This window comes from Pelobates fuscus, chromosome 13 (genome assembly GCF_036172605.1).
Source record: "Pelobates fuscus isolate aPelFus1 chromosome 13, aPelFus1.pri, whole genome shotgun sequence".
Lineage (NCBI taxonomy): Eukaryota > Metazoa > Chordata > Amphibia > Anura > Pelobatidae > Pelobates > Pelobates fuscus.
In genome coordinates this window covers 97676449-97686829 of record NC_086329.1, presented here as the reverse complement: position 1 = coordinate 97686829, position 10381 = coordinate 97676449, and the positions used below count along the sequence as shown (strand labels likewise).

The 10381-nt window shown below is 38.6% G+C and overlaps 1 protein-coding gene across 1 annotated transcript; it reads right to left on the bottom strand.

Moving 5' to 3' along the window:
- Positions 1–638: 638 nt before the first annotated feature.
- LOC134582547 (SLAM family member 8-like) lies at positions 639–10146 on the bottom strand. The gene is made up of 5 exons (XM_063439219.1): positions 9859–10146; positions 9093–9419; positions 6490–6792; positions 3441–3551; positions 639–1268 (listed from the first exon to the last, which is right to left on the bottom strand). The coding sequence occupies exons 1-5, from the start codon at positions 9893–9895 to the stop codon at positions 1108–1110; spliced, it is 939 nt and encodes a 312-aa protein (XP_063295289.1). The 5' UTR covers positions 9896–10146; the 3' UTR covers positions 639–1107.
- Positions 10147–10381: the final 235 nt, after the last annotated feature.

The following is a 10381-nucleotide window of genomic DNA, read 5'->3' as shown; positions in this document are numbered from 1 at the left end:
TCACAACTGGAAAATGTCTCCAAACACCCCCACCTCCCAAAGGCTTCAAGTCAAAATAATGTGTAATAGACTTAATATGAAAAGAACACACAAAAGATAACTAGATCCGATGTCTGGCTGTTGCACGTCTTACCATTATTGCATTGTCAACTCTTCATCTCCGGTTCCTCTGTATGCCACTCACCTGGATAAAGGTGACCTATCCCCCCACTATTAACAAAATGCATTCCTTTTAGTTTGTGCTTTCCATATGTTATGGATACTTTGTACAAACAGGTTTCTGATTGTTTTTACACTGTATTGTAAGTCATTATGCCGAAGCTCTAAAAAAAAAAAACAAGAATGGTATAAGAAAAAATATTTATTAAAATGAATGACATCTCAATAAACATTACATAATTTGAACTAGTTGAATAGTATTCGATTTGTTTCCTTTTGGAATGTGTTCAGTTTCTTTTCTTAAACAAATAAACACATTTCTTCCCTTCTTCAACTCCATTCTTTATAAGTTGTTTTTCAGTTTTTTGATGGCTTGATTTTTGTCCCTCGAATGTATCCACATTTTTATGATGAGCTAACGGTACAGTGTCATTTAAAAAAAATAAAAAATCAATTAACCAGTGGTAGGCTAACAGTGGGGAATGCCTACCTCACTAACTGCTCTCATTAAATTAATCCGTTATTGTCCACTAGGTGTCTCTTTTTGAAGCTACAGCTTTGTCAGTAGGCAGCGTAACTTAATATCTTTGTGCTCCCTTGTTGTTATCTTTTGTGATAGTGTTGTGAACACAGTGTTTGTTACATTTCTCTTGGTGTATAGAGATTGTATTATGTTTGCCGTAGTGGTTAAACCTTAATAAATCGTAATTTCTGCCTTTACGTCATGTATTAATTGTATCCGTTTCTAGACTTTCAATTTGGTGTCACTCTCAAAACCTACAGGTTCCAGCAACCACTGGCTGCTTACAGCAACGTGTCTCTATTGCTCCTCAATTTCCCTGCTCCGTCTACCATACTGCATGAAAACTGGTTCTACATATGCATTCACCACTGGATCTTTTTTCTACCCAGTGACTGCCTTTGTTTTAAGTCTTTGTGAGACTCGTCTCACACTACACTATTCCCTTCTAGCATCTCCTGGTTCCTCATCTCAACTACATGATGTGCCTCCTCTTCATTCTGCTGCCGGACATCTCCTTCATTCTCCAGTACTGCGTCTTCATTTCGCTTTAAAGCAATCTCTTCGTTACCTTTTTTTTTTGGTTTGCCTAGAAATTGCAGGCAAAATGTTTTAATTATCTTTTCAAATATTTAATATTACTGAATATTTCTGTCCAAAGAGAATATAATATGAATGTTTTACAAATGCATAAGAATACTTCTTGTAAAGATAAAATAAAATATAAAACTTCTGCAATTGCTACTAACATCTTAATAGTTTATATGAAGCATGGTTGTTTGTGTCTATGAATGTAAGCGGTGTGGTTTCATTCTGCATTACAGACAATGCATTGAATGCTTTCAAATGACATCGGCGTTGGAATGTTGGCAATATTTGGTCTGCAGAGCAAACAAAAACAAACGTGTATTTTTATTTTTCTAGGGTTGTTTTGGGGGGTTTTTTTGAGCATGGAATTCATAAATTGGTCCAACTTGCATGGAGCATGCAACATAATTAAATTTTGCAACCTTTTTCATCATATATTTTGATAACCAGCCTTCAGTCTGCCATGAAGCACAGTATAAACAAGTATTTAAAGACCTGTGTATGCCTAAGACTCCATTGCTTTGAACCAATTGTTATGAATGTCATGATCACAGTTCTAATTTCACCCTGTGGCTACTGGTAAATAACCCCAGGCACATCATATCCATACATAGTTACATAGTTACATAGCTGAAAAGAGACTTGCGTCCATCAAGTTCAGCCTTCCTCACATATGCTTTTGCTGTTGATCCAAAAGAAGGCAAAAAACCCAGTCTGAAGCGCTTCCAATTTTGCAACAAACTAGGAAAAAATTCCTTCTTGACCCCAAAATAGCAGTCAGATGTCTCCTTGGATCAAGCAGCTATTACCCCACTAATTAGAAATTGTATCCCTGTATGTTATGTTTTTGCAAGTATTTATCCAATTGCAACTTAAACATCTGTATAGACTCTGACAAAACCACCTCTTCCGGCAATGAATTCCATATGCTTATTGCTCTTAATGTAAAAAAAACTTTTCTTTGCCTTAGATGAAATCTCCTTTCTTCAAGCCTAAATGTGTGACCTCGTTGTGTGTGACATGCTCCTAGTCTGGTGTCCTGGTCAGCCTTAGATATTACAGTCCACCAGGAAATATCCCTCAGTGGGGCAAAACAAATTATAGGTGATTTTCTAGGTTGTATCCATTTTTATTTTTTTTTATTTTTTTTAAAACGTCAGTTTTAATAACATTATCTTCCTTTTATATTTTGAGTTCCTAAAATGTTCAAAGTAGAGCGAGTAAAACCTCACATGGTATAATTCCGTAGGATTAAAAAAATATTAAAGAAGTATATTTTTGAGGTGACGTTCTTTCTCAAGTGGTATCCGTTAGGATTCAAATTGTATATAAATTTAGAGACATATAAGTGTGGCAGTGTTACCGGGGTGTATGTTGTACGGTTTTGTTTTCCTTTCTCTTATTTTGTACAGCAGACATAATACCTGTTTTCATTAATACAACATACTTTAATGTCAGAATGCTTTGTGTGCAGTCCCTTTTGATTTGGTTTTAATAGTGTTGCTACTGGAGCTCTTCTGGTGCCCAAATCGTACCCCTCTGCTTATGCCACATTGAGAATTGAAATTCTACAGTTTGCATAGCTAAGGAATAGTGCAACATATTAATTATTCTGGTGGATGTATGTGGTGGACAAAGTTGAGACTACTTTGTCTTATGGTAGATTGCCAGCTTGATAAAAGGAGGAGCTACCACTAAGCTTTCTCAGTTACCACCATTGCTTTCAAGAGAATGTCAATGGAGGTTCCTGTAGTTTCACAGGATTCTCAACAGGCATTAATGTTGCACCCTTGCGGACTACTGGTGGAATAAGTGCCAGGAGCTGAAGAACAAAGGTGGCAGCGCCCGGAGAGGACAGCATGCGGTAGGTATAACCCACCTTTGCTTCACCCTCACGTCACTGCGTCCAAGGCAGTGATGCCACCATTGGTCATCTGCAAAATTTGCAAAGGCCCAAGAAGGTGACAGTCTCTTACCAAAGTGCTGGCATAATTTTTGCAGTTGATTATTTAGATTATTTAAACTGCTGCAGCACTATTGAAAACCATTAATACAATTTGTAATGTCATATTGCTGCACAGTAGAATAGATCGAAAAAAAAAAAAAAAAGATTCAATCTAAACTGCTAACTTTTTAAGACCTGATATGATGATATATATTCTTATAAACCAACCTGAGGTCTTCACGTGGAGGACAATGCAGAGGGTAAGTAATGCAAATGCAAGGATGATGACCACAGCCATGCACACGGATAGTTCATAGGAGGATATCTTGGGTTTTTTTCCTGCGAGAAGAGAACATATTTAGCAAAAGATCAATATATTTTCAGGTAACCCGCAGGAACCTTTTTAGGAAGCAAGTACTGCAATTGTTAAGGGCTGTTACACATCAATGCCAATGTAAAAAGGCAAAGGAGAGCTCGGCAACTGGGGGCTTTCACATTAACCGGTAATGATTGATACAGAATCGCATTGCTTAGCTGTCTACATAATTCTTGGATATTACCATCAAATGTGATCTGTAATTGTATTTAGAGTGCCTGAGGATCACAGCATGCAAGGGGACAAATATATAGAGGTATTGCTTATTAGGAGGTCAATTAACGCCATTAGCTCCCTAAGTATTGAGGACCCAAACAATTACTGTTGAGCTTTTGTAAGTTCGGGCCTAACTCTAGTATTATGTAAACAGAGAAAAGAGTCCCAACAAGTAGGGACCACGATAGAGAAGAACCCATTAAGAATATAATCTAGTTAGATAGTAATTTGAAACTTAAGAGTTTATTAATGGAAACCCAATTTTATTCAATAAACATTAATATTACACCTTGTGCATACATATACAGGGAGAGACCATATTTAAAGATATATATTACCACCTACAAAATCCCAGTGCAGTTTATGGGGAAATTCCTTTTTTTGTGCTAGGATGTGTGCAGTGGTATTTCACTTAAAGGAACACTATAGTCACCTAAATTACTTTAGCTAAATAAAGCAGTTTTAGTGTATAGATCATTCCCCTGCAATTTCACTGCTCAATTCACTGTCATTTAGGAGTTAAATCACTTTGTTTCTGTTTATGCAGCCCTAGCCACACCTCCCCTGGCTATGATTGACAGAGCCTGCATGAAAAAAAAACTGGTTTCACTTTCAAACAGATGTAATTTACCTTAAATAATTGTATCTCAATCTCTAAATTGAACTTTAATCACATACAGGAGGCTCTTGCAGGGTCTCGCAAGCTATTAACATAGCAGGGGATAAGAAAATCTTAATTAAACAGAACTTGCAATAAGAAAGCCTAAATAGGGCTCTCTTTACAGGAAGTGTTTATGGAAGGCTGTGCAAGTCACATGCAGGGAGGTGTGACTAGGGTTCATAAACAAAGGGATTTAACTCCTAAATGGCAGAGGATTGAGCAGTGAGGCTGCAGGGGCATGTTCTATACACCAAAACGGCTTCATTAAGCTAAAGTTGTTCAGGTGACTATAGTGTCCCTTTAAATATCTACCATAACAGGAAGCCCTTGCTTTAGATATAGGAATAAGTAGATACTTAATTGCAAATAATAGCTACAAATAGAAGCAGCAGTTCAAAACGGCTTACTAAGTTAAATAGCTATACAATATACAAAGTATCCAGGAATGAGGAAGGGGTAGTCGCAATAGTCTTGGGAAACGGTGCAATATAATACTATAGCCCTCAATAGTGTTTCCATAACAGCCTAAGCTGTAAAATACGATTATTGGTGCTCCAGACCCACAAAATCTATCATTGTCATATCACTACCCATCAACCTCAACATGCCCCAAAATATAAAATACTACTAATAGAAACTGCTAGAGCCTCACTCCTATACTCGGAACCACCAACTCCTGATACGTTGAATAAGGGGTGAGAGCTTGAAAGCTGACTCAAATGTGGGTTGAGATTTAAAACCTAATTATCACTATCAGAGAGCCTGTGGAGCGCCACTCCTAATGCCTCGGGACCTAATGTCCCTATATCAAATAAAGCCCTATAATCCTAAGTATTGTTATATAGACCTAAATGGAATCCTGTCCGGTGGGAAACAAAAATACAATTAGAACACAAGTCTCCTCTGAACCAATTACCCTACATTATTATTATTTATATAGCGCCAACAAATTCCGTAGCGCTGTTCAATGGGTGGACTAACAGACACATAATTGAGATCAGACCACTGGACGTACAGGAACAGAGGGGGTTGAGGGCCCTGCTCGATGAGCTTACATGCTAGAGGGAGTGGGGGATAGTGACACAAAGGGTTAAAGTAGGGGGATTAAATAGTTTGTTAGAGAAGGGTTTATTGAGTGCTTGGTAGGTCATTTTTGACAGTTGCAGGAAAGGAGTCATGGGGTGGGGGATGAGAAACCTGCTGACAGTTTAATTGATACGCTTTAATGAAGAAGTGAGTTTTCAAAGATTACATAAAAAAAGCCCATAACTAAACTACGTTTAAATTCATCTAAAACAAAGAAACGCTTAAAACGTGTTTTGGCGCTATGATGTTCCGCCTTAATCTGGGGCTATCAGTGATATACATGTATGCGTTCGTGTACATGGGGCCATTGCATAAACAAATCTTTACCAGTTAACATAATGTACAAAATGAAGGCATTCCTTTTTAACTTTTGGAGACTTGGGTAAAAAAATGAAAAATAAAGAATATGTGAACTCTCACAACAAATAAAAGCTTAGAGGAACTCCAGGGTAGCTTGTTCTTAGGCAAATCCCTGCTCAGGTCTCAAAATAGTTTTTGCTCACTTGTGCCATTACAGAGAGAACCAGTTCCAAGGCATATCAGGCTGATCTTACCCATAAGGGCAGTTCAGAACCGAAATGCTGGCACGTTCTCTCTGCACGAGAGAAACAGCGACGCTGGACAATCTTTTCGGCCTTCTTTGGGTGTCACGAGCGGTCACCCCTCTCGGCACAGTGCTCCATGGCAGGATTACCCTTTAAACTTGGGGAGAGTCAAGTTAGTGCAAAATAAAACAAAGAATATGAACATTCTGAGAATGGACAAAAGCTTAGAGGAACTTGCCCCCTCGGTTAATCCCCACTCAGGTCTCAAAATATTTTTTTGAGTGGAATAAAAATTGCTTTTGAATAAGAACAAAATGTAGTTTAAATCAATATTTAGTATTCATTTTTGACTTTTCAATGTATGTTTCCGTGGACGTGAATGAACTGGCTTACCGAATAGATTTGCACAACTCTCCCATGGCACCACTGTAGTGTGCTGTTCACTCACTGGATTGGTAACTGTGCAGGTGTAAGATACGTCCCAGTCAGTAGGCCCCAGATTAACGCTTAGCAGACGGCCGTCATCGTACGTGGTATAGGACACGTTTAGCAGCTCTCCTTGAAGTTTGTTTGCTCTCCAGGTGTAGGATATGTTGCTTCCCATTGTAGTGTTGCAGCTTAGGAACACAGAACACTCTGTTCCATTTGTGGAATCACCAGATACAAATACCTTCACTGCCGCTGGGACCACTGCTTCTAGAAAATAAAAATATTTCTTATCTAATTCAGCTTGAGGAATTTGTCACTGTGTACAGAACAGAACAGAAATAACACATCTAACGTGTCATTCCTGCATTTCTGTAGAAAAGTCTTGCTTTTCTCAGTTACATAATTTTCCTACCAAGGCCCACTGTACAGCGCTACGGAATCTGGTGGCGCTATATAAACAATAAAATATGATGGAACAATACAAGAGCAAATCTCATAAATACGTTTCCTAATGTATACTTGAATGCAATAACTGAATCATTATCAGTAAGGTTACATAGTTAGATAGTTACATAGCTGAAAAGAGACTTGCGTCCATCAAGTTCAGCCTTCCTCACATATGTTGTTGCTGTTGATCCAAAAGAAGGCAAAAAGCCCAGTCTGAAGCGCTTCCAATTTTGCCACAAACTAGGAAAAAATTCCTTCTTGACCCCAAAATAGCAGTCAGATGTCTCCTTGGATCAAGCAGCTATTACCCCCACTAATTAGAAATTATATCCCTGTATGTTATGTTTTTGTAAGTATTTATCCAATTGCAGTTTAAACATCTGTAGTGACTCTGACAAAACCACCTCTTCAGGCAATGAATTCCATATCCTTATTGCTCTTACTGTTTAAAAACCTTTTCTTTGCCTTAGATGAAATCTCCTTTCTTCCAGCCTTAATGTGTGACATTGTGTCCTATGTATAGCCCTGTTTATGAATAGATTTCCAGATAAAGGTTTGTACTGGCCCCGAATATATTTGTATAAAGTTATCATATCCCCTCTCAGGCGCCGTTTTTCCAAACTAAACAGATTTAATTTTTTTAACCTTTCTTCATAACTAAAATGCTCCATTCCTTTTATCAATTTTGTAGCTCGTCTCTGGGCTTTTTTTAGTGCCATGATATCTTTTATTAAATTCAGATTTATCAAAGCTGATCCTTTCAATGCTTTACTCTTCCAAAACGCCAACAGTATGTACACCTGCTTAGTGCCAAGGCCACTGAAAGTACTACTGACACTGTAAGGAATTATCTAAGTCAGAGGTTTAAGGCCGCTAAAGGTTAATACATATAGAGCGATAGGACCAGCGGATATGGCTTATGGCATGTAATGTTCTTAATTAAATATTAGACCTTGGGGAGTTATTTTAAGGTAGAAAGTAATTGGCAGATTTAGAAACTACATAAAGTACGGTCATGTTTTCCATAAACCAGTGCACCCCAATGCAAGATCCGTGGTGTGTTCAGAAAAAAAGCCTGACACTATACAGGATAAATGTGGGGGCAATATATGAGGCACAGAAGTGCAAATTAGAAAAAATAAAAGATGCAGAATGCAGCAAGTGTGCAAAAAAGGAAACAGTACTAACACTGTATTGGTTTCATGCGTAGAACCCCAGAGAGAGGGCTCCATGGTCTGTGGGGCTGTGATCAAAGATCTCCCAGACTTGCCAGCCCATTGCAGGAGGTGATAGGAGTGAGCCTTAGAGCTTTGCAGTCTGCAAACCAAGTTCTCCGCTCCGGCTATGCTGTAAGAATGTTGCCGCAGCATTCAAACAAGTGAATCGCTAACTGCTACATCATAGTACAGCATCCCCCCTTTCCTGTTCCTGGGGGCACAAGAGGGAGAGGTGAATCGACTTAAATTGTTCTATTATTTTATTTTTGGTTTATTACCTGCCCCCCTACACTATAGACTATCTTCACACTGCAGCCTCTATACCACCATGAAGACACACTACAGAACCTCTGCCACACACACACACACACACTACAGCTTCTATCCTGTGACATACAGGCACTCTACAGCAAACCAGAAACAGTCCTCTGCAAACATATACTACACTGGAAACTGCATTCTGAACAGACACACAATCCCACAAGCAGCCTCCCCCTCACATGCAGCTACGTAACAGGCAGCATTCCCACATACAAAGATAACACTACAGGTAGTCTACATCACACATGCAGCCTCCAAATGCATATAACTCCAGGGAAAATACCCTGTACTCTCTTGCCCTCTGATATTCCACTTATGGGGACACCAGAGACAAATTACCATAAAGCGCTGAACAAGCATCTCATTGGGGCATGTGGATATCATTAGTGAATAACATGCCCCTCTCTGTCCCCACCCCTTTGCATTGGGAACTCGGCCTTTAAAAGCCCGGACTGAATTTTTGTCCCTGCTCACCCTCACTGTATGACTTTGGTCTGTTTGAGATATTGAGATGGCCAATATACATTTTTTTTTTTAAATCAGATTAATCATTGGATGATACAAAGCTACTTGGAATATTACCATAAACTGTAAGATGATACTTGAATAATTTCATTCGTCCTTCAGTGTCCACCAGAAGGCAGGAGAATATTCCCATATCCTTGACCTCCAGATCCCTGATTTCTAGAGTAGAATTTTGAAGGAGCAGCACTCTGCCATAAAATCGTGACCGATACGTTGTCTCAGAGGATCCCCGAGAAAAGGTGGCCACCAGCTCATCAGCTGATGACAAATGTCTCCAGTAGATATCCCGTGTATTAAACCCATTGGGTATCGCAGGTGTCAGATGTATGGATCCACCCAGTGTACCTTGAATCCAGGTTGTACTTTCTTTGGCCACAATGACCACTGTAATAGAAGTAGACATTAAGTTGTTCAATAAGACACAGATTCCTTAGGGGTATATAAATAGCATATTTGTTTTTTGCATACAAAGCCCTATTTTGTATATGTATTTTTCACTCAAACATGTTTTTCACACGCATGTGCAAAGTTAAATTTAGGGGTTTAATCATCAAACCGTGAACCGTAATGAGTTCATTGCTGAGCCTGAAGTTACCAAACTCCCTGATATTTTGTCTTTTTTGTCAACTGTTTAGTGAATAAACCTTAAGAAGCAATGTTTGAGTTACTATGGTGCGCAGTTTCATTTGACTATTTTGATAAGTTGGACAGGAAGTTAGATTATCGCAGGACAATCACAGCAAGATAAGTATTTATCTCACCCATTTGTCAGCAAACCAAGGCACAACATTACCTAAACAATACTTGTTTTCTCAGCACTCACCTGTCTGTACAAGTAAAGAAAGTGTGAGCCAATACATATTTCTTCTTGTGTTCTCAATTCTTTTTGATAAAAATGTAATGCTCTCCGTCCTGCATTGAGCACAGATGTTCCCAATCTGCAACTACGAAAGATTCTAGGAGAAGTGAATTAAAAGATCCCCTAATCTTCCACTTATACCATCTGACCAATTACAGTTTTCACAGCACGGGGGAACTCCGTTTGTGGCCAACAATGGAAATTGTTCCTGAACTTTAAATATCATTATGATGCAATCATCCCCATCGCAGATTGTTTATGTTAATTGAATGCTATACATCTAAAGTGGTTTTATGGTTGTATACATTGTTAGCTTTTTGGGAAATTATGAGGACATGAGTATTTTCTTTAGCAATAATGGGGGTTATTCCCTAAACTGCGCATCGTGGTGCGATGGCAATTGACCAGAAAAACTCAAATGCTGCTTTTTGACAATGAAGCAGATGAATTAACCTCATAATCCTAATGTTAAAAAAGTTAGAAGTGC

Coding starts and splice junctions, on each gene's coding strand:
- LOC134582547 (XM_063439219.1), bottom strand. CDS start 9,895: ATGTATTGGCTCACACTTTCTTTACTTGTACAGACAG. Junction 9,420..9,858: donor TTCTTTACTTGTACAGACAG/GTGAGTGCTGAG, acceptor CTTCTATTACAG/TGGTCATTGTGGCCAAAGAA. Junction 1,269..3,440: donor CCTCCACGTGAAGACCTCAG/GTTGGTTTATAA, acceptor TGCAATTTCTAG/GCAAACCAAAAAAAAAAGGT.